Here is a 24,002-nt window from a genome sequence, read left to right as displayed (position 1 = left end):
TTGATTGTTCAAAGTTTAAAATGTGTCCAGTATAAAGTTATTTACAACACAATGTCTGTATCTTTGGGTCTAGATGTGCAAAAACAGTGCATAAAATGTAAACTATCTCCAGGCATTTGAGGTCTGCAGAAGCAGTTAGAAGACTCCACAACATTCCACATCTTGAGGAAAAGAAAAGCATCCACAAGAACATATTTGACGAGGACGACCACCAAGCATTTTTGAACCTGTTAAAGAACATGCTGGATTTTGATCCTCAACAGAGAATCACACCCAGTCAAGCCCTGGATCGTGATTTTATCACCATGAGGCACCTTTCAGACAACACTAAGGACTTATGCTGCCATAACTCAAACTACAATGAGACAGGCTCGGCTTCCAGGAATGGAAAGAACGACTCCAGCAGCTGATGGACCTGTGGACGTGAAGGAGGTGTTTGAGGAAGAACTGCAGCAAGTCATTTCAAATGGTTCAACCTCAGACATTGAGACCTTCGAGGAGCTTCCTGCTAGAGTGAACGATGGCCCAGAAACTCAACCAAGCCAGATCAGCCCACCTGCCTAAAGCTGTGAAGAATCCAAAAAACCAAAAACATCCTTCCTTGTGAGGAAGAATGTTTTCATGGACCAGAGGCTGCACCTGAACAAACGGGGAAAAGTAATCAGTCTATTTCTACCAGCAGGAAACACACCTGCCAAAAAACAACAATTAGAATAGGAATCCATCTCCAGAAAGTTGAAGACTTAGAACAAGTTCCTACCAATCTGGAAGAGGAAGACGAAGCGTCAGTATGTGTTGAACAATCTACAACTCCACTGGACAGACTGTCACACACCGACTCAACTGTTGCTGAGGTACCAAGTGCTGCTGCTAAGGATGATCCACCAGAAACAGAAGAAGAATCAACACCTGCTGGTTCTTCAGAAACTCCCCGAAACACAAACCCACAAGAGATTCACATTGGAAGCAAAGAACAACCAAAAGATGGATCTTTAAATGAAAATCAATTCAAGACAAGACCAAAGCACTTCAGAAGAGTTAGGAGGATCTTTACCAGAATGAGGAGGTTCTTCACGCCCCACATAACCTAAAGACATGAAGAATCCCCTGTGGGGTTTCTCTGGGCGCTCCAGTTTCCCCACATTAAAACCAAAAAGAAATGTTTGTCTATCATTGGAAAGAAATGACACTATCTCCCTCCTGACCTCCGTAATGTCAACTCTCTTCCTTTAATCTGGTCCACTTGTTTAAATCTGCCTTAACCTTTGACTCACTATTCATTTTTTCTGTTTGATTATTTTAATTAAACTTGCTTTTAAATGTATTTATTCTTACTGTCATTATTCAATGCTATTTTAATGTAAAGTTTACTTGGGTGCTTTGAAATCCGCTTCAAATAAAATGGATTAGTATTGTTATTATAAAAACCTTAAAATAAAATAAAAAAGCAATAATGCAACGACAAGAGTTCACTATTCAGTGTTCTCATGTGCCGGTCCCAAGTCCGGATAAATGCAGAGGGTTGTTTTTGTGAATCAATCATTCTTTCATTTAAAATATATTGCCAAGGTACTACCCTTCCTTTCAAGATCTAGTGCTGAGATTTTAATCCATACTTTTATAAGTCCGAGACTTGATTATTGAAATGCTCTTTTATCTGAAACTAATTCAAAATTCAGCTGCACGTCTCCTAACTAACACCAGGAGAAGAGCTCATTTTACTCCTGTCCTTAAGCCCCTGCACTGGCTGCCTGTCAGCTTTAGGATTGACTTTAAAATTCTTCTTTTAGTTTTTAACTGTCCTAATGGTTCAGGTCCTTTATATTTATTAGATCTCCTTCGTCCATACGGTCACTGACAGTGTCCTCCAATCAACTGTTTAGTAACGAACATAAATGGCATGATCTCCGGGTTGCCCCCCCACCACCACCACCACCATCGTCCCCCCACCATTTGAGAAACACGTGCCTAACCTGACAAGTGAACTTCATGTATAGATTCATCTGATGTTAACAATTCACAAAAACAATCAGGATCTCAATACTTATGAGGAAAGAAAGGCACTTGTTCAGCTATACACAAAAATGTGATGACATTATTTTTTGGTGAGATTTGGTTTATTTTTTGAGATTTTAGCTCTAAAGTTTTGAATAACAAATCAATGTTGACAGAGAACTGCCGGCATGGTCTGGTGGTATTTAAGGTTTACTTTTAGTGCCATCTAGTGACCAGTCCAATCTTTTTATTGTCATCTCTGCCTCTATCTTAAAGACTGATGAGGATTTTATATTATTCAATGTCACAATTAGTTCACTGGGAAAAAATATAGTAAATTATTAGTATATTAGTAAAGTGTTCTTGTACTCTCACCTTGAAAATCTCTGTTCTAAAAAAAACTTAAAATTACAATGTAACTCATGCAGAATATCCTCAGTAGAAAGTAGTTCAAACAGCATAGGAAGTATATTAACTGAATATTTCTTCAGACTAAATTGAGCATCTTAACTTTACTATTTATATAGTGTATATAAAAATAGGCTTCAAATATATATACCCTCTCTTTTAGCATATACCTCAACTTACTTAAATTGGCTACTTTTTACTTAAGATAGACTTCGGTATTGTGAAATTAGTCTGACAAGTCGATATCTGCTTCAGTAGTTAATCACTTTTTTTGTTAGATGCCCATGAAAGAGAATAGAAAAGTTTAATTTAGGCAAATGTAATTTCCCTATTCAAACATCAGCCTTAAAAAGCTGGAATAATGGTGTTCTATACAAATAATCATACGACTTGAAACAGAACTTAAATCGATCAAAATACATTGACAAAAGATATGCACATTTGCAACTGATTTTGCAAACAAAATTTGCAAACATAATATTCACACTTAATGCTATTGATCATATGGACTTTTCATTACAATGGGAAAACATTTTATTTCACTTCTTTAAAAAAAGGACTATATATGTATGTATGTATATATATGTTGAAATCCCATTATAAAAATAAATTATTAACAAATTATAAACAAACATATAGTAACCAAAGGCCTGCTTTTATACATTTTTTGTATTGTTATATATATATATATATATAAATCATCACACAACAAAAAGGCTTTGAAGGCTCTGTTCATGTGTTAATAATGTTCTAGCTGTATGTTGTACACAGACACAACTTTTCTCTAAAATAAAAAAAATATTTTTTATTTAAAACGATAAAGGATACTAAATATGCTCTCATAAGAAGCTGCTTTTTCTTCGTGTTTACAGCATAGACTTTATATACAGTCTATGGTTTACAGCAACTGCAGCCTTTTCATCCTTTCAAAACATAAATGCGTGGGCGTGGCTTTGCGTGATGACGTAGCGCTTGAATACGTAAACCGTTCGGCGCAAAAATTCAAACACGGAGCAGGAAAGAACGCTGCGTCTAGCTTTGTTTCTATTAAACAAAACCCTACTAATAAACCCGCACCGGGACTGCGATATTCTACGCCAAGTGGGGTGTATCGAGTAAGTCTACGAGTGCCGTTTTTGTTTGTTGTCTGACATTAATGATGAATTCGCGCACAGGGAGGCTAACGTTTAGCTATTTTGCCGGGACAGTTAGCACATGCTACGTTAGCATGTTTATCGCCTTGCCTCTATTGGCTTCGCTACAAACAGGAGTTCATTCAACTAAAAAATACAAAATTTCTAATCAAAGCTACTCTGAAACTCATCTTTATGCTCCCATTACGTTAACTAAAGAACGATTACTTTTGACTACGCTACTAACTCTCGTTTTTATCCTTATGTTTACATCAGTTTGTCTTGTGGATGTTACTAAACAAGGTGTGTTTAAAGATTGTATTTTTTCATTACACCGCACAGCTTAAACAATATTTTGTCTAAAAAAATGTCCTTTTGTTTTGAATAAGTCTAAATAAAGTCTGACATCCTTCTTTTTTCATTTTTCAAAATAAGGTTCACTGCTTCTCCCCAAAAGAAATGTCAACTATATGTTCCTTCGAATGATTTTTGTTTTGATTTTTTTTTCTTATTCTGCACATAGTTTAGTATTCACCATTAACCCTTTAACTGCCTGCTCAACCAAATAGTGGGAAACATTTAGAAAACATGTTTTTAAATATATTGTGTATATATCTCCCCAAGGTACAGAGCCCCTAAAGAGAAATTGAAGTTACACTTTTTTCTTGTTTTCCAAAAATTAAAACAAAAAAAAAGAATTCTGGTTGATAATTGATGCTTAGCCATGGCAATAAGCAGGACAAAAAATACATTTTTCCCCCTTATTTGTGTAGGTAAAGGGTTAAAAAGTAAATCAACACTGAATTAGTATGAAAACAGACTAGCATAACGCTTAACATTTGCTTTGAGATTCACTTTTCAGTTTTTGTCTTATACATGGTTTTGTCTGATTGGAACCTTCTCTTCTGCATCTGTAGCTACGATGAGTGCCGCCTCCACACCTGCATCCCGGGTGCGTCCAGGATGGCCATCCACTTCCCTAAAAGGCAAGGGTCTGTCTCCTGCAGCTTGCAGCACCCCACTGCTGTCAGCCTTTCCGGGCAATGATGATGAGCAGGAGCGGCGCCAGCGCAGAAGGTCAAGAGTCATCGACCTTCAGTCTGCCACCGATTCTTCCTTCACTGAATCTGCATCTCACAGGTCTGCGGTTAACTCAAACCTATGCACAATAAAAGTCAGCCTGAGTGCTGTTTAGGTTTTTAATATTGAGGATGCTCTTACTTATTTATTTATGTTCAATATCAGTGCTGCTGGGACTCCCGCTGCCGTACCCAAGCTGTCAAACGCTCAGATTTCAGAGCACTATTCAACCTGCATAAAACTGTCTACAGAGAATGTAAGTTTTTGGGTAGTGTTGATATTCATACACTTAAGCATTTATGAAGTCATTATGTCATTAATTGGTTCATGAAATATTATATATTTTTTCTTCTCAGAAAATTACCACAAAAAATGCCTTTGGTCTGCATTTGATTGATTACATGGCTGATATTTTAAAGCAGAAGGACTCTGAACTGACTAACTTTAAGGTTTGTTTTTGATTATAAGATTCCATATGCAATCTTTACTTTATGTATTAAATGTTGACAGAGATCTGTACTAGACTTTTATTTTTCAATCTAAGAGTTACAGAACTGTCTTTAAAGACCCACTCAGATCAGCTTTTGTTAAAGTGTTCACAGTAGTCTTTGAATTATGATTATGTCCCACTAGTTACAGCCCCTTATTATCTCAACCTGACTTTGGTGTTGCAACATCAATGCTATCCAGGTGTACAGTTTTGAGTTTTGATAAGCTTAATTTTCTTTATATATGTCCTTTGTCATGAAAAAAAAAGAATATGTTAAAAACCTGATTTTCTTTCATGTTGACCCCAAAATAGAGTCACTAAATGTCCTGTTTTGCTTCCTAATTGAGATTTTGCTTTTGTAAAGGTGGCAGCTGGGACTTTAGATGCCAGTACAAAGATCTATGCTGTGAGGGTGGATGCTGTTCATGCTGATGCTTACAGAGTGCTGGGGGGTCTCGGAGGTGAGACCAAACCAGGAGAAGGTGAGCTTTCCATCACAACGTGCTGTGTAGTTAACATTCCAAACAAGTTTTAGTCCCTTTTTGTTTTTTGAAATGATAAAAAAAAATATTCAAAGAGTGAGTTTTATCTGGTTTTGTCCCTTTGTGAAACTGCAGCTCATGCAGCAGAAGCTGGGAATGAGGATGACGATGGGGAGGAGGTGACCGCAAAGCAGCCAAAGAAGAAAAGGCCTCCTAAGAAGACGGTGGAGCAGAACCTGAACAACATCAACAGCACTGAATCTGAGAGGAAGTGTGAGGTAGGACGGGATGCTTTCATACATTTTTAAACCTGTGATTGGCATTAAGTATCATCTGGTTGTTATGGAAACACGTTTCTGTTCTTTTGTTGTGGTTGTCTTTTGATTTCATCTTTTTCCTGTATAATTCTGTAGTTGTACTTCTTACATAAAATAACCATTGTTGTTGCACACCCAGGTGGACCCCATGTTTCAGCGGATGGCCTCATCCTTTGATGAGACCAGCACAGCGGGTGTCTTCTTGTCTGTTCTCTTCAGCGAGAACAGTCGCTGTGAGCTGCTCTTTCCTTCTCACCTGATCCTGCTGCAGTCCTCACCATCGTTCTCTCCTCCAGCTCCACAGAGCATTCCTGCATCCCCATTCATGGGTACAAGTCTTTTTTTCAAAAAATAACTATGTGTTGCTATTTATTTTCTTTTTTACTTTTATTTATTGTAGATTTATGTTTGCCTTAGTTCTACTGATTGCCAGATATTTACTCTCTCGTGTGTTTTTTATGTTTGTGTTTCTGGCAGCTGGATTGCAGCGGTGTCAGGAGAAAAGCTCCATCTGTCCCTCATTACAAGACTTCTCCTTCACGAGTTGGAACCCTGAACAGGTCACAATTATTTAACAACACAAACATTTCTTATTCTAATACAATTGATAATCATATTTTTAATTTGGAATCATTTGAGTATTTTTTTTTAATGTTACCTTAATATAATTACAATTGAATGAATTTTCAAAACAAATGCAGTTTAGCCAGTCTTCTGTATATATTTATATTAAAGACAGAACTGTAGGATGATTCTGCAAACAGAATTTTACTACGATATTTTTAATAAAATTAAGCTGTGTCTAAAACGTGAAAACAAGGCCCGGGGGCCGGATCCGGCCCTCTGGGTAATTATATCCGACCCTCCAGATCATTTTATTTTATTTTTATTTATGGCCTGATGTTACCATACTCTTATTTCAAACTTGCATAATTTTGACAAAATATTTTTTTTTGGAGAGTAAAATATTGAAAGTTATTTAAGGTTAATTTATTCTGGAATAATATTCCAACCTTTTTATTGTTCATAATTATGTAAAAAAATTACAGTTTTAAAGTTTTAAAAATTAGCATTTTGCAGCTGAGTGGACTATTTTGGCATTTACTAAGATTTTTAGGCTATTTTGGAGTTTAGCTAATATTTCAGCTACATGCTAGCTGTTTTGGCTAATTTAGGCTTTTTTTAAATATATTTTTTAAGTTGTTTGGCGTTTAACTAATATTTTAGCTGGCTATCAGCTTCAGTGATTTTAGCTATCAATTTCAGCATCTTCAGCGACCAAATTCAGCTTACAACATTCACACTAGCATTATTGCAGGTAATGGTATATATCTAGCTCATAATTATGTTAAAAAAATACAGTTTTAAATATTTAAAAATATAGTTTTAGAGTGTTCAATAAATGTTTGTCCTGTTTGACCCGTGACCTCGGGTGTGTTTTGGATTTTGGCCCCTTGTGTGATTGAGTTTGACACCCCTGGTCTAAAATATGACATGGGTGAATGACTGTGGATCCTATAAATATGTGTTTAAGGGTAACCAAACACTAAATAAACTTTTTTGTCTGTTGACCTCTATTAATTGGACTTTTAACGTGCTGTCTGTGTGTCCTTGCCAATTTTTTGATAATTTAAAGTAAACTTGTTTAATTCCTGAAATTGTAGTCTAAAACCATCTGTGTGCTGCCCTCTACAGGTTGAAACGATGTATTACAGCCGTCTTAAATTTCACTTTAAATTTCACTTTAAATCCTAATATTTTTCTTCATCTGACTTTTAACACCAGAAAAGACCAGTCTGCTGTGTTTCTCCTGTTTAAATTTGAGGTCCAATCTACTTCCAAAAACTACAATAGAGACAATAACATCGTCCCTTTCTTACTTCTCCACTTTCAGACCATGAATCAGCTGCTGGAAAAGATGAAAGAAGGTGAACACGCGTTTGATGTGAACGCTGAGCCTGAACCTGAGCTAGAGGAAGATGATGGCCCAGAGTTTGATGCTGATTATGAAGAGGGTCCAGCTGACAGTCAGGAAGGATTTCAGGAATACAAGGAGGGTTGTGAGGCAGCCGGTTCTGGAAAAGGAAGGTACGATCGAGCAAAGGACAGCAGATCAAAGGTGGTTTGATCTCTGCTCAGAAGGCCGGGAAAGGGCAGGCTCAGTGGCCTAGTGGGAGAGTGTCTGCCCTCAAACTGGGAGACCATTGGTTCAGATCCACAATTGGGTCGAAGACTCCGGTTTCTCCTCCAGGGGATGAGTCAAATGAGAATAAATTTCACACACCCATATGTGTGACACACGATGAAACTCTAACTTTTAAAGTACTGTAGCAACAAAAACTTTAATTGGTTAAAATAAAAGTACTTTAAAAAGATTTGATGATAGACCCTTTTCACATGACGTCACAGAATGGCGAGTGTGCAGAATGACTTCCAGTTTTCGGGTTTAGAACGGCAAAGCTGACTGCTGAATGCCGTTTAAAGGAATTTTCTGTAAATTATGAAAGGCAACCTAACTAATTGTAACCGAAATTTTTTTAATATTTATTTTAAATATGTCCAACCTGGTTGTATTCGTTTTCCCCTCTTAGATGGTTCACAAATCAAAGTACAAATGTCAGTTTTCCTCCTGCAGAATGCTGTACAGCTGCTTCCCCGAAATTGTATGGATGATACTAAAGGAGTCGTGGATTATTTCCCTCTGGCCACCCGGTCATAGTTAGATGAAGGTTACAGTTCTTCATTAAATGCTGCTTGTTTGATTATGAAGATAATTGAGATTTTCTTCTTCTAATTTATGCTAATGCTACCGCTAGCTCTCCATGATGGGGATAAGACGTAGAACTGCAGAAGATCTTTTCTTTGGTTCACTTATCTCTTCAAATGGAGTTTACAGCAAATCAAGGTGTAATATATGAATTTAACCCAGTCTACTAAAGTATATCATTTGTGTCAATACCAAAGTTCTGTTCTGTACAACATACTGTATTGCAATGCTTCCATCTTTTAGTATAAAACCAGCAGATGACTGACATAGACTGCCGTTGGCATTGACAAACTATTGGTTTTATGTTTCTCCTACAGGGATGTGATTCCCATCGGAGAAGGAGACATTTCCACCATGTGCCTACAACTGTCTTCTCAGCCCAGAGAATACTCGTACTTCAGCCCGAGGACCATGGCCACGTGGGCGGGGCCTGGGTACTGGCAGTTCAAACCAAAGCACAAATGTGGGTGATGCAAACGCTTTCACTAACTACGCTTAAACCTGTAGTTAGAGTGTGGATGCTTACTTCCTGGGATTGTGGAAAGTGACCACAGGTTGTTTTTTTTCTGCTGCAGTGGATCATTTGCCTGACAAGGAGACCCGAAAAAGGAAACCCAAAAAGACTTTTGAGATAGACTTCGGTGATGACGTCAACTTTGACACCTTCTTTCGCACCACAAGGGTAAAAAAAAGACCTCCTTCATTGGCAATTGTGTTTACACTAATGTTACACTAATGCTAAATAAAACAACTTGTACACATTTTAATTTCCCCTGAGACATTCACTTTGTTGTTATATTATGTTGTTTGTTAATAAAGTTTTGAATACGGAAGCCACGTTTACATAGATTACATAGGAATTGGTGGCTGGACCTGGTGTGAACATGACTTTAGATTCAAAGTCTGCTCTGAAACCTGATAGGTGGAAGAGGCATAACCACAATTCCATAGAGAATCTGACATTTAAAAGGTCCAAGTGTTACAAATTGAAGCTTTTGTAGATTTTTATCCATTTATTTTGGCAGATTTATATATAAATAACCTTTTTTGCTTGTTTTTGAGTATAATACTTTAAAAATAGCAAGGTCAGGTGTGGCCTTTCTCGGTACGTTTCAATGATATGAATCATGAAAGCATCAGAGTTGCTGTGGGTCTTTGATGCTGTAACTGTTGCACTGCATGCTGGACCTGTGAGGTTACCTTTGATGCAGCTGCCATCACATCCACCGTGACTGCAGGGTTTTTTCCCTGTTAATGATGTTTGTGTTTAAGATGTTAGTTCAACAGTTTAATTTAACCACACCTGGTTAGTTAATATTCTAATAAATGGTGTAGCTTTTGAACAGCATTTAAACAGTCCTATATGACACTTTCTCCATTAAAGTGATGAGTCTACGGTCTGTAAACAAGATTTAGGAGTGATTCTTTTTTATTTATTTCTAGCTGCTCTTTTTTTCCCCAAAAAAGTTTTTATTTTTGTTTAATCTGATTCATTCTAAAAGTGTTGGAAAAGAGTCGTGGTGCAGCACACATGTGTGATACTATTAATGTACCAAACTGCAGTTATTTTTGGCAAACGTTTTTGTCCCAGATTTTTAATAGATGTTGTATGACATAAAAGTTTGGTCAGGGGGGGTGTTGCCATTTTAGTTATTTTACTTAAATTATTAAAATTTTTGTGCCTAATGTTTTAGAAACAGGAACTTGCATAGTTATTTTCATTTCTTGCGTTTGATTGTTTGTTTTTTCCTCACAGGCAGCCACCACAAATGTCAAGTCTGCGCTCAGTGCCTCCAACAAAAAAACAACTTTACCAACAGATTTCCAGTTTCCACCAGAAACCCTCTCCCAGCTCAGCCTCAAGCCCTCCAGTTCGGTGAGATTTAACCAATATGTCAGATTAAATGTCAAATATGGTTTTAAGAAAAGTGACTTTTCGGGTAGCACTTACTGAAAAAATTACTCAACAGTTCCCTAAGTCCTTTTTGTAATATGATAGAACGAATATAATTAATACACTTTTTTAAAACCATAGATGCATAGCCAGTTTTATTTTCACCAAATGTTGACATGAACATTTACACTAAATATCAATAACAAATGAATTCTTCATCTGTGTTTTTTTTTTCTAGTTGTGTCAAGAAGGTCAGAAGAGGCTGTCAGGAGAAGTTGGAGATGGCATCGGCGATTATGACTACAACAACGCCAACGACACGGCCAACTTCTGCCCAGGCCTCCAGGTCTGTGACCTGTCCTAATTATCCATTTTACAGAAATACTGAAAAGCAGGTGTCAAAGTCAAGGCCCAGGGGCCAGATCATTTTATTTTATCGTCATTAATGGCCCAATGTTATCTTTCGGTCATTTCTAACTTGTATAATTTTGACAAAATATAATTTTATCGAGAGTAAAATATTCTTGAATAATATTCTTGCCTTTTAATATTCATAAATATGTTAAAAAGTTATGGTTTTAAAGTTTTAAAAATGGCATTCTGCTAGCTTTTTGGACTGTTTTTGACATTTACTAGGATTTTTTAGGCTAGTTTGTAGTTTGGCTAATATTTCAGCTACATGCTAGCTGTTTTAGCTAATTGGGGCCTTTTTTTGTTTGTTTTTTAGGATATTTTGAACTTTTGCTATTTTTTTCACCTGCATGCTAGCTGTTTTGGCTAACCTGATTTTGTTTGTCTGTTTTTAGGCTAATTTGGCATTTAGCTAATATTTTAGCTGGCTATCAGCTTCATCGTTTTCAGTTATTAGCTTCAGTGTTTTCAGCTATCAATTTCAGCGTTTTCAGCTATCAGCACTAGCATCTTTAGCGGCCAAATTCAGCTTGCAGCATTCACACTAGAATTTCTAGGTTCCATCTAGTTTATAATTATGTTAAAAAAGTTACAGTTTTAAATTTTAGTTTTATTGTGTTCTATAAATGTTTGGCCCGTGACCTAAGGTGTGTTTTGGATTTTGGCCCCTTGTGTGTTTGAGTTTGACACTCCTGCTGTAAAGAGAGAGTGTTCTCAGATCACAGTGAAGAAACAGATACAAGAAACTAAACTTAAACTTTTTTTTTTCTTTCTCAAAGTTGAACATTTTTAGGCAAACTTAAACAGATTTATTTGTAAGCTTTTTCACATTCATTTGCTTTTAAAGTTGGTAGCTCAGCTGGTAAATGGTTCAGTCCCCGGTCTCTGCTTTGCATGAAATGGTACACCATGACGGTATGTACACAGTATGCGCCGTGTTTGTAGAGTAAACAAAGCTATTTGTCACACAGCATTTCGTATTTAGTTTCATTTAATTCAGTACACAGGGTAGTGAGGAGAAAGTCGACTCTGTGCTTTCATTTCCCAGAATCCCCTTAAAGTAATATCATGTATTTTTGCCACCTGAAGTCTTTACACATTTTCTCTTGAAAAAGTATCAAAAAGCTTCATTCTTTCTAACATGCTATTTACTCTAACAACCTCCACACAATAATTTTATTCATGGTGTCTGAGTGCTGACATACTATCTGCTAGCTTTTTGGACTATTTTAGCAGTTCCTAAGATTTTTTAGGCAATTTTGGAATATAGCCAATAATTCAGCTACATGCTAGCTGTTTTGGCTAATTTAGGGTTTTTTCAGGTTTTTAGGTTAATTTGAAGCATAGCTATTTATATGCATGCTAGGTGTTTTGGCTAACATGAGTTTTTTTTGTTTGTTTGTTATTGAGGCTAATTTGGCATTTAGCTAATATTTTAGCTAACCATCAGTTTCAGCGTTTTTATCTATTAGCTTCATTGTTTTCTTCTGTCAGCTTCAGTGTTTTTAGTTATCAATTTCAGCATCTTCAGCCGCCAAATTCAGCTTCCAGCATTCACACTAGCATTATTGCAGGTAATGGTATACATCTAGTTAATAATTATGTTAAAAAGTTACAGTTTTAAAGTTTTTTTAATTTAGTTTTATTATGTTCAATAAATGTTTATCCTGTTCTAAGGTGTGTTTTGGATTTTGGCCCCTTCTGCGACTGAGTTTGTCACCCCGATCTTTGCAAATGTCAAAGTTTGTATGTGTGTGAATGTGCAGTTTAGAACTTCAGGTTCATGAGTGTCTCTTCAGCCAGCATTAATCTGCTGTGTCATCTTAAAACCTCAACGCCTTAAAGTATCTTCATAACCTCAAACTGCGGCTGTTACAAAGCTGCTGCCACATCACCAAGAGTGAGAGAGCTGAAGAGACGTGACTTTGTTCTGCTCTGTCACTACACCAACAGGTTCCACTAAAGCCGTTCAAAGAGAACTCTTTAGATGGGAAATAATCTCTTGAAGCTGCTCCTTCGTGTCATCTCCTGCTCTGTCTTCTGCTTCAGGGTGGTGAGAGTGATGACGACGATGTTGAGGGGTTTACTGGTTCAGATGACATCCAGCCTTCAGGTGGTAGTGAAGCTCCACCCTCACAAGGCCTGGAGGGCGTGTCCACCTACGGGGAGGACGAGCTGGTACCTGAGCCTCACAGAGTAAGTCATGCAGGATGTTATCTGTGTGTTGGTTTGGGTTAAACAAACACAAGAGCACATAATGGGTTTAGTTTGTTTGACACTTTATAATTCCTCTGGCATTAAAACTTAATTCAGTGAATCTCAGTGATGAAAAATAAAGCCAGTATGGAGTCGATTTTTATTCTGTTTGTGTGTCTAGGTCAACAAGATTGAAATCAATTACGCCAAGACAGCAAAGAAGATGGATATGAAGAAGCTGAAGAACAGCATGTGGACTCTTTTAACAGAAAGCCCAGAGAAAAGAGAGCAGGTGCTTTTACTTTCTTTCTCCTGACTTTGTTCATCTCCATTATCGTGTTGATGAATAGTTTGAGTGTGGGGCATTAGTGCTCGAGGACGGCCTGCAGAGAGGGCGGCTGCGCTCATCTGGTTTCTGTCTGTCTACAGGTGAAGGAGACGACTCAGGATGTGTGTGGGGAGAAAGTCTTCAGTCAGACTACAAAGACGCTGCTTCAAAGGTTACCCAAAGAGCAACAGATTCATAGATCTTGTAGAGTAAAATGTGACTTTGATTTGAGGATAACGTGTATTGAAACGTGCTCCTCCCTCCTTGTTGACCCTCAGACTGCCGAGCGTTATGGCTCAGAACCTGTCGGTGCCGCTGGCCTTTGTGGCTCTGCTTCATCTGGCTAATGAAAAGGTGGAGTTACTTTCAATTTCTGGCTTTTAAACTTGACGTTTGTTGCAAGAACCGCCGTACTATAATCCATCTGCAACACTGTTAGACCACACGGTATACAGTTTCCAGAATACAATTTAGATTTGATTAAGTTAATAAGAAATTAAGTCCTACTTTACATCTTATCATAAATTCAAATGAAACACATTTTTTTTGTTTATTTCAAGCAATAAAACCACAAAATAAAGAATACATAGATATATCAAACCTGGTTAAGATATTAAGTCATAAATTGTTTGAAAAATAGAAAAATGATGTCATCTTCTTGGCATAATTATTGCTAATCATAAATAGACAAATTTGTATTTATTTCTTTGTTCTTTTCAGTTAGAATGTACAATACATACAACTTACTTAGTAAGAACAGGAGTAAGAAGAAGTCTTATAAATTAATCCATTCTTATTATTTCATATGAAACAAATAGATGACGAAATGAGTGGGTATAATTAAAAACAATTAATTAAAACCTGTAATAAAAGCAATACAAACAGGAACACAATATTTACATCATGCTGCATACAAATCAATCATCTCGTTTTACATTTAAACTTTAAAATCAGTACTTAAATCCTTTTTCAGGTCATTATCCAGGGAATTCCATTTTTTAACCATGGCAAAGGAAATAGTAATGTGTTTAAATAGTTTTTACTTTAGGTACTTTAAAGTCATCATTTCTTCTACTATTTCCCTCTTTTATAACAAAAAGATTTTGTAAACCACATGGCAACATAACATTTTTGGCCTCAAACATTACCAGCAGTGTCTGCAAAGAACATAAATCTTTAAATATCATTATTCTTGACTTCAGAAATAGTTTGGAGGTGTGCTCATTGTACCATATGCATTATTCCTAATGATTTTTTTATGATAATTTTTGCAAAATTATTAAAGGTTCAAGGTTTTCATAAGAATTACCCCAGAAAAAAAGTTTAAAACCAAGTGAAAGTAAAATGATCTGTTCTGTATTCGAGGCTCTGAAAATATCTAATCAGTTTGTACGATCACTTTGCTTTTATAAGATAGTGACAGGCACGTCATCACTCCTACTCTACTTTTAAAATGTGTTCACTTCAAATGCCTTTAAATGAATCCTGTTTATCTTTACAATGATTTAGTTTAACGTAGTTTAAATATTTTATTATTAAGAGCAACTTTCAGCTTTAAAAATTTTACTTTAATAAAAGCTGTGTATTTTCACAACATAACCTGTTATTTTCCTATAAAAAACAGACAGGAAATAACATCTGAAGCTGTACCTCTACACCTGTAACAAGTGAATTTCTCCTCTTCTATTTTACAGAATTTGGAGCTGGTCAAAGTTGATGACATGTCTGACATCATCATCAGACAAGGAGGCCACTGAGGAGAAATCCAGGAGGATTTCTGTTTTTTCTGTCCTCTGTTTGAATTTAATCTTTTTCTATTTAAATTTCAGATTTTATACATGTTTTTTAGCACATTGTGCACCAGTATTAAATCTGCTTTTCTCCCCCTCATAATGGCGAGACAACCTTTTTAAACTTTTTACTATTTCATGGTTTAATATTGTGTAGATAAAATAACTTTTCAACCAGTGCTCAAAAAATATCTACGGTATTGTCAAAATAAATGAAATGCTTTTTTTCATAAATGTGGTGCTTTTGTTGAGTTCGTTTCTTAAATTTGGGCAAAATGTGTGAAATCCCAGCATATTTTTTAGCCTGTTTATAGTATGAAGTTGCAGCTTTGCTGTCTCCTGCCCTGAGAGGTTAAACCGGTTTGTCTGGGTCCATGCTGTCATCTGGGTGAGACCGTAGCCTGCATGTGAAACCAGATGACGTTCTTTCATTAAGGAGATACAGAACAAGGAGGAGCTGAGGAAAAGTCACATTCCAGTCCTCTGTCTGGACCAGTCAAGTTTTAATCTTAATCGTATACAGAAACTTTGATATTAACTGTGTTTTTACTTTACATTTTCAAAGTAAACCCTTCTAATGTAATGGTAGAAATGTGCTTTGGTTCAGTTTTTTCTAATATTATACCTAAACTGTGCAATGTGTCCCAAAATGTTTATTTTTTAATTATAGAATTAAAAACCCTTGGAGTAAATGAAGTTTGAGAAAGTGGTTCTCCCATCATGCATCTCCTCAGTGTTTCTGTTTATAACCAAATCTTTCAAGAAATCTAAAAAAAAATGTACGTTAAGAAATAACATTCGTGACTCATCGGATGGAAAACTCAGATCCAACAAGAGATGGAAACACCCTCAGATGGGAGCAGGAAGGCTCGAGCTACAAAGGCGAGTCATGGCTTCAAAATAAAAGCACTTCCTGTTTGTACCTAATTATCAAAGTTTAAAAAAATATATATTCTCTAGAAATACCATACGATTCTCAGTAAAACAATACATAAAAATAATCGTCTTCTTACTACTATTTATATTAATCTATATGTTAATGACCGCATTTTATTAAAATGGAGGGGAAAGAGTCAGACACCTTTATAAGTATACATTATAGGGCTCCTTCTCTATATTAGTTTAGTACTCTGATAAACTAGCAAAATCTAATTCCTTATATAATCCGTATTCTTAAAAAAATAATGATAGTATTTCACTGTTGCACTTTTTCTTTCTCGCGTTTGGGTTCTACGCTCTGTTTTCAAAGAGCGGAAGCAGCGGTTGTGTTGCGGCGCATCGACCTCTTGAAGCGGAGGAATTCAGTGACCGGAGGAAAAAAAAAAAAAATAGGACCAGGAAGTAGAAGTCAGGAGCGCGTCTCCGTTTAGGTAGAGCAAAAAGCTAAAGTTTTAACTAAGTATTTTTAAACGGTTTTAGCTACAAGATCCGCTTCGGGAAAAGAGTCATTATTGATTATTGATCAGGGGACATAATTTCCAGCAAGATGGACTTTGATCCGGTAAGTACCGAGACTTGTTTTCAGGGCTGACGTTGTTTGGAGTCATGCAACAGGTGAAACTACCTACAAAAATTAAATTATTATTTTACCGGGGTTGACTTAATTGAATTATTTCAATTACTATTTTTTGTATTTGTTGTTGAAAAAGTTTCTAATGTTGCCCGAGAGGTATTAGCTTAGTTTAATAGATATAATGGAAAGTTTTTACCCAAGACGAGCACAAACACAAGTAAAGAGATTCCTGAAAGACAAACGTATTTTTGTAAATTTTCAAAGCTGCGATTTTTTAAAATAAAAGATTCGTAAAAGTTGGGCTCTGTTTGCCTCATGACGCGGCCAACTTCAATATAGGCTATAGTCTTTGTTTAAATTTTGACGCCAACGCTCTTAAACCACAAATCCCAGGTTTGAACAAAGTTAAGAGCTTTCTCTCTCTCTCTCTCTCTCTTTTTTTATTTTATTTATTTTTTTAATTTTTACATTATATGCTTTTAAATACAGTTACAGTTTCTCTAGATTAGGGGTGTCAAACTCAATCACACAGGGAGCCAAAATGCAAAACACACCTTAGGTCGCGGGCCAAACAGGATAAACATTTATTGAACACTCTAAAACTACATTTTTAAAACTTCGGTTAGCCAAAACAGCTAGCATGACTCTAAGAAATAAGATAAACTTCATAATATCCTATAAAACACTGAAAAAAGCCTAAATTAGCCAAAAACGGCTACCTTGTAAATATTAGCTAAACTCAAAAAACAGCCTTAAAAAAATCCTTAAAAGAAAACCCTAAATTAGCCAAAGCAGCTAGCATTTAGCTGAAATATTAGCTGAACTCCAAAATAGCCTAAAAAATCTTAGTAAATGCCAAAATAGTCTTAAAAGCTAACAGAATGTAAATTTTTAAAACTTTAAAACCATAACTTTTTAACATAATTGTGAATAATAAAATGGCAGAAACATTATTCTAGAAGAAATGAACAAAAAAACTCAATATTTTACCATTCTTAAAACAATATTTTGTCAAAATTATACGAGTTACAAAGAAGCGCAAGAGAACATCGGGTCATAAATAATAAAATAAAATGATTTGGAGGGCCGGATAGAATTACCTGGAGGGCCGAATCCGGCCCCCGGGCCTTGACTTTGATACGAGCTGTAGATTTATTAAGGTACCATTTTCAGTCATGTTCATTAAATATAATTTAGTAACACATAGCCTTAGCTAATCGAGTGTGTGGATGCGCATTCATGCCAGAAACATCCACACACAGGTCAGCATAGAGTAAATCCTAAAGTGCACTCTCTGTTTTATAGCCTTTCACATTTAAATACAATTTAGATAATCAGGATTTCATTCTGCTTTGAATATAAAATCACCAAAAGCCTATTTGCATCTTTATTACACATTTCTACAGTTGTTTCATATATATATATATCAACACTCTACATGTATTGACCGTGTCATCATATAACATCCTATCTTTGTGCTAGTTGTCAAGTTTTCCGTTGGAGACCAAAGCCACTTTAAATTCACAGCACGGCATGGACGTGTGTCCTCAGCTTTTTGCTTGCTTTCTCTGAATAATGTTATTTGATAGTTCTCAGCCATTCAGTGAGGCTCACTGGGTCTCAGTGGTGGCGGATAGAAAAAAGGGAATGGGTTCACTGACTGGCAGCTATTACATTAAACAAGATTATAATCAAATGAGTAAGATGTAAAACTAAACCCCTTGTAAAAACTCTGATGTTAAGGCCTGGGATGTGAATGTAGGGCGAGCTTACGGGGAAAACACAGGGAGGATTAGAAGGGAAGGAGGGATATGAATCAGGAAGCGGAGATGCTGGTAAACCTGCCGTTTCCTAGAGACGGCTTTGTTTTCAGGCCGACTCTGACTCGTGGGACGTGGAAGTCCCTGTTCTGTGTCTGCAGAAAACACACTTTTTATCCATTTCTGCAGAGAAATCACACTGAGAATTGTGTGAAATAGTACTCGGAATTCACTGTCCCAGCTGATTCCAGACATGTCAACAGAAGTATTTGTCTAAGAAAACTTTTGTAAAAATGCAGCTGATTTCGTCATTGTAAATGTCTTACTCTGATTTTTGCACATTTCCTTGATGATTTTAAAGTTTCAATAATGTATGTGTTTATATTTTCAGTTTTTGGTGGTGAAAATGGCTAAATGACGGACATGCTTAGGACCAAAACATCGTTTTCTTCTATTTTTGTTTTCATTAGCTTTAGTTTTTCCTTTTGTCTTGTAGTACCTCTATAAACACTTATAAGATCAACAAAAATTGGGGAAAAAAATGCATTTTTTTTCCTACATACTTTCAGGACACAAAAATCAAATCACAATGTTTAAGATTAAAATATAATGGGGTTTTAGCAAATGACATGTTCTAACTGAGCTTAAGCTAAACTAGTATGGACATAAATTAGGGCAAATATTAATTAAAACCCAAACAAAACAATTTTTTTTAAAAAATGTGTTTTTTAGGTTTCAGAATACAAAATTTCAATTCCAAAGCTTTTTTTTCAGTTTCAAAATTTTTTTTCACTTTCAACTGTTTATTTATTTATTTATTTATTTATTTATTTATTTATTTATTTATTTATTTCCATTTTTGTATCTGAAAATTTCAGTTTCAAAACTTTTGACCCCTTTGTGGCACGTTGGGGCGGGGCTAACACCAAGGACCAATCAAAATGGATGAGGGTGTTAACTTCAGTCCCGGTGCATTCACTGACTCTGAAACTGCTTGTCCAAAACGCTGTAGCAGGTTTTAACTTAAAAAAAATATATATACATATATATATATATATATATATATATATATATATATATATATATATATGCCTGGTAACACTCTGCTTTTTATTCCCGTCTTGGGAAAACTTCAGATTATGATGGACTAAACAGATATTTTCTGACTGTAATTATCACAGTGCTATATATCTGGGATATATAGCCCTCCCCTCTCACAGCCCTTCATAACCCCAATCTACAATTACCGGTGCAATAAAAATGGTGAGCAATATCTGAGCTATCCAGCTGTACAGCTTAGAGCCAGATTCCAGCTCAGATGAGAAAAACAAAGACATTCATGGATCTATTTGTCTATATAAGTGGATATAAGTGGATGCACCAGAAGTGAGCGGAGAAGGTTGACTTTGGCCCGCCCATCGCAGTTTCTATGTCACAACTAGAGCTGCCTCGATTAGTCAACTATTGAAATAGTCGACAACTAATGTAATTTTTGATTAGTCATTACTTTATACTATATGTAGTCAGAGTGTAGTAAAGTTGGAAATTATAATGGCATTCTGCTAACTTTTTAGACTATTTTGGTATTTATTGAGGTTTTTTTGATTATTTTGGAGTTTAGCTAATATTTCAGCTACATGCTAGCTATTTTGGGTAATTTAGGATTTTTTTTAGTTTTTAGGGTATTTTGGAGTTTAGCTAATATTTCAGCTACATGCTAGCTATTTTGGCTAATTTAGGATTTTTTTTAGTTTTTAGGGTATTTTGGAGTTTAGCTAATATTTTAGCAACATGCTAGCTGTTTAGGCAAACTTAGGCTTTTTTTCAGATTTTTGGGGTAATTTGGCATTTAATTAATATTTTAGTTGGCTATCAGCTTCAGCGTTTTTAGCTGTCAGCTTCAGCGTTTTCAGCTGTCAGCTTCAGCGTTTTCAGCTATCAGCTTCAGCATTTTTAGCAGTCAGCTTCAGCGTTCTTAGCTATCAGATTCAGCGTGTTCAGCTATCGATTTGCTAATGATGGTCAAGATGTGTGCTCTACATTAAGTTTGCAAATGACCCGATTAGTCGACTAATTGGAAAAAAATAACCTGTGATTAGTCGACTATTAAAACAATCGCTTGTGGCAGAACTAGTCACAACTGACTGAACTGAGATCTAATTTTTTATCTGCTCAAGATTCAAGAAATACTCTGAAATACTTTGTGTATGTCCTCTATTAGTGGGTCCTTAAATATTGTTTTTAAATGTATTAATTATTACTTAAAAACTCAGTATTTCAGAAAATATTTTGGTTGCAAAAAACCCCCAAAAGCTTCAGTACTATAAAGGTTGGAGTTAAATAATGAGTTAACGCCTTGCATCCCAGAGCATTGATGGGAGCTGCAGCAGCTCCACAGCCTGACCGCACACAGAGCTTCTGCCACATACTTACTGCAGAGCGTCTTCAAATTTGATAGGTCCTACAGTTCCAATGTTCAAAATTATTTTCTTGGGTGTTTTTTTCAATTTTTTTGACAATCAAATGTCTTAATTCATTATAATGTCCTGTGTAATCAGACCTCTGTCATCAACACAGAGTTCAAGTCCAGTTAAACAGTTTTACTTTAAGTTCTGTCTAAATTAGGATTCAGTTTACGTTTAAAATATACTTTCTAACAAACTTTGTGTAGTTTTATAAAGCCGAGGACAATAGATGGAGATGAGGAATAATGGGTTTGCTATACAAACGTATATGAGTAACCATAGCAACGTGATTAGATGTGAAGTGTAGCTAACTGTGGTCTCTCCTCACATCATCGCAGGAGCGAGGAGATCTGTCGGATCCTCCAAAGGACAAAGTTTCTGATCTAAAGGATCAGGTGGATGGGGTGAAGAACATCATGACGGAAAACGTGGAGCGGATCCTGGCCCGAGGAGAGAGGCTGGACGACCTCATGGGCAAGACGGAGGATTTGCAAGCGGGGGTCAGTGCTGCCCTGGGGTTTGGTGGAGTCGGTGCTGTGCTCCTGTGGGTGTCGCTTTGTGAAAACACTCTTGTGGAGCTGCGAACAGAGTCTGTCTCATTACACAACACTGAGAGTGCAGCTTTTTTTCCTGTCCCTGAAGTAAACTTTAAATTGCTTTTTGGCGAGACATTGTTCCAGCTGCTCCTTATGAATAGGAGCTCATTAAGGAAAGGTGTCTCCGCCTCGGATGTCTCGCCGCCCGTGGTGAAAGCTTTGATTTTACTGAAGCAGATACAGCACAAGTGGAGCTGATGGCTTTGCCCGTTTCTCATTTCAGTTCCTGTCCATTTCAATCAGCCATAAAAAAGTTACAAAGCCAGGAGCTTAAAAAGGTGTAAATAACTAACATTCAGTCATAATTAGAGTCGTTAGGTGAGGCTGGGACATTTTTCTAGTGATCTATGAACATATGTGCTGTACAAAGACTGATACCGATTCTGAAACACTAAAGGATTTACTTTTTTTAACTATTTTTTTTAACTAAAACTTCATGAGCTGGTTGATATAATAAATTACTCTTACTGATGAGTCTTAAAAGGGTCATACCATGATTTTCTTAAGTCTTTTAGAGTGAACTATATCCATATATATGATCATATATTACCTTTGGAACACTAAGAAACAAATTATTTATGAAATATTAGTTATTTTCCTGAGTTTTTTTCTACCCGGAGCTACATCACATCAAGCACAGTTCAAGTGAGAAAACAGCTTTAATGTTTAGTCAATGTACACATGGGATCAGAGGTCCTGTGGCACAATTTGAGCATCAGGCATGGAGCAGCGATGCGTTCCGGGCATTGCAGTGTGATGTTTTAGAGCTAAAAAATCTAAATTGTGCTGTAGTACTCGAGTCATGTCAATCAATCAGGAGCTTTGGTCTGAGACGTGTTGATGTGATCATTGGGTGAAGTCCCAAACCAACAAGGAGAATTTGATCCTTCTCCTCCAGAACTTTAAGTATTTTTCCCTATTTGCATTGAGATATAAAGTTCATCTAATTTGGTTTTTATTTTTTCCTCCTTGAACAAACTGTGCCACAGAGAGGCAGAAGTACTGCTAGAGGTGTCTGTTTTCAAGACCCAGCTCCTGCAATAGTGTGTTCTGGGAGAATCTCTCAATCACGTGTCAAAGTCAAGGCCCGGGGGCCGGATCCGGCCCTCCAGATCATTTTATTTTATTGTTATTAGTGGCCCCCTTCCGCCCATTTCTTAACTTGTATACATTTGACAAAATATATTTTTTGTAGTGAAATATTAAGTTATTTTAATTTTAAGTTGTTTTATTCTGGAATAATAGTCCTGCCTTTTTATTATTCATAATTACAATACACAATGCACCTATCACTCGAAACACAATCGTAAGTTCCAAACACCTAAAAGAAAACATTCAATAATTTGGATTTCTTTTGAGATGTTTTTCTAAAACTGCTGAGTTAAGCTTTGATTAAATTGATCTGTTCGTGATCTTTGACCAGTTTTAACTACAGAAAAAGCCGCTGCACCTTAAACTGATTGAGTGAGAAATATGGTTCAGGAATAAAAACAAAAGTATGGCTGCTACTCAGACTGAAACTGGTAAGATCAAGGTTGTAATGAAATTTACCTAATCTTTCATGTTGCTACAAAAATGTGCTCTTATGAGGGTTAATGTTTAAAATTAAAATGGTTATAATAAAAAAAAGGAAATCCAAGCTCTGACCAGAATGAATTTCAACTTGACGAAGGTAAACTGCACTGTCGATTGATTTACTGGATTTGGTGAATGAGCAGACACACCAGGCTACAACTGGGTCAGTGAGAGCATGAACACAATGATAGATCTTTAACGGTTTGTCACACCGCCTTCTGCTACATGTTTTCCAACCTACCTGCCATTGAAGGTTCTTATTGGCTAAACACATCTGATCCAGATACTCAACAGCAGATAAGGCAGAGTTTCTGGAAAACCAGCAGGAGGCCGGCCCTCGAGGCCCGACTTTGGACACCCCTGGTGTACGTGATTGCGCAGCCTTGGCATTCAAAACTATTAGGAGAGGGAGAGAGATCCCTGAGGTTTAAGACCTCGAGCAGAGGATCAGCGCCCGGGGGTGTCCATGTCTTGGTGGTGCGTGTTCTGGTCCTTGTTCTCGACAACTGGGCCTCTCAAAAATTCCATCAGTGGGCGAGCCTGGTTGGGCCTTGTTTTAAACCTGTTTTCTTGGGTGTCCTTCACCTGGGTGGGGGCAGGCTGTTGTCTGGAGCGTGGCGGCCGGTCTTCCTTGGGGGACCCTGGCTCATACCTGGGGTGGGGCGAGGGGATGCTCGGTACTCCTGTGTGGTGGTGGGTGGCCCGTCTGGGGTTGGGTGGCTCTCTATAGGGGTAGGGCCTCGCGATGGCCCTCCTGGCACGGCGCGGGTGCTACTCCTCTGGCTGGGTTGGGGCCTGGACT

The 24,002-nt window shown here is 36.8% G+C and overlaps 2 protein-coding genes across 2 annotated transcripts in view; both read left to right on the top strand.

The window, feature by feature from the left end:
* Positions 1-3,363: 3,363 nt before the first annotated feature.
* ncaph (non-SMC condensin I complex, subunit H) lies at positions 3,364-16,068 on the top strand. The gene is made up of 18 exons (XM_024275688.2): positions 3,364-3,518; positions 4,454-4,676; positions 4,782-4,872; positions 4,973-5,065; positions 5,471-5,588; positions 5,724-5,866; positions 6,045-6,234; positions 6,383-6,465; positions 7,800-7,993; positions 8,990-9,135; positions 9,248-9,354; positions 10,429-10,548; positions 10,805-10,912; positions 13,027-13,173; positions 13,355-13,465; positions 13,603-13,673; positions 13,780-13,855; positions 15,196-16,068. The coding sequence occupies exons 2-18, from the start codon at positions 4,459-4,461 to the stop codon at positions 15,256-15,258; spliced, it is 2,079 nt and encodes a 692-aa protein (XP_024131456.1). The 5' UTR covers positions 3,364-3,518; positions 4,454-4,458; the 3' UTR covers positions 15,259-16,068.
* Positions 16,069-16,406: 338 nt separating this feature from the next.
* Positions 16,407-24,002, top strand: part of vamp8 (vesicle-associated membrane protein 8 (endobrevin)) — a 10,115-nt gene continuing 2,519 nt past the window's right edge. Inside the window, exons 1-2 of the mRNA XM_024275689.2 lie at positions 16,407-16,792; positions 21,368-21,529. Of these exons, the coding sequence (XP_024131457.1) occupies positions 16,778-16,792; positions 21,368-21,529 (177 nt within the window). The 5' untranslated portion in view covers positions 16,407-16,777. The remainder of the gene's footprint in view (positions 16,793-21,367; positions 21,530-24,002) is intronic.

Source organism: Oryzias melastigma, linkage group LG9, assembly GCF_002922805.2.
Source record: "Oryzias melastigma strain HK-1 linkage group LG9, ASM292280v2, whole genome shotgun sequence".
NCBI lineage: Eukaryota > Metazoa > Chordata > Actinopteri > Beloniformes > Adrianichthyidae > Oryzias > Oryzias melastigma.
The sequence above is the reverse complement of the archived record's forward strand: the minus strand, read 5'-3'. Positions and strand labels throughout refer to the sequence as shown.

Coding starts and splice junctions, on each gene's coding strand:
- ncaph (XM_024275688.2), top strand. CDS start 4,459: ATGAGTGCCGCCTCCACACCTGCATCCCGGGTGCGTCCAGGATGGCCA. Junction 9,136..9,247: donor GTTCAAACCAAAGCACAAAT/GTGGGTGATGCA, acceptor TTTCTGCTGCAG/TGGATCATTTGCCTGACAAG. Junction 13,674..13,779: donor ACAAAGACGCTGCTTCAAAG/GTTACCCAAAGA, acceptor GTTGACCCTCAG/ACTGCCGAGCGTTATGGCTC.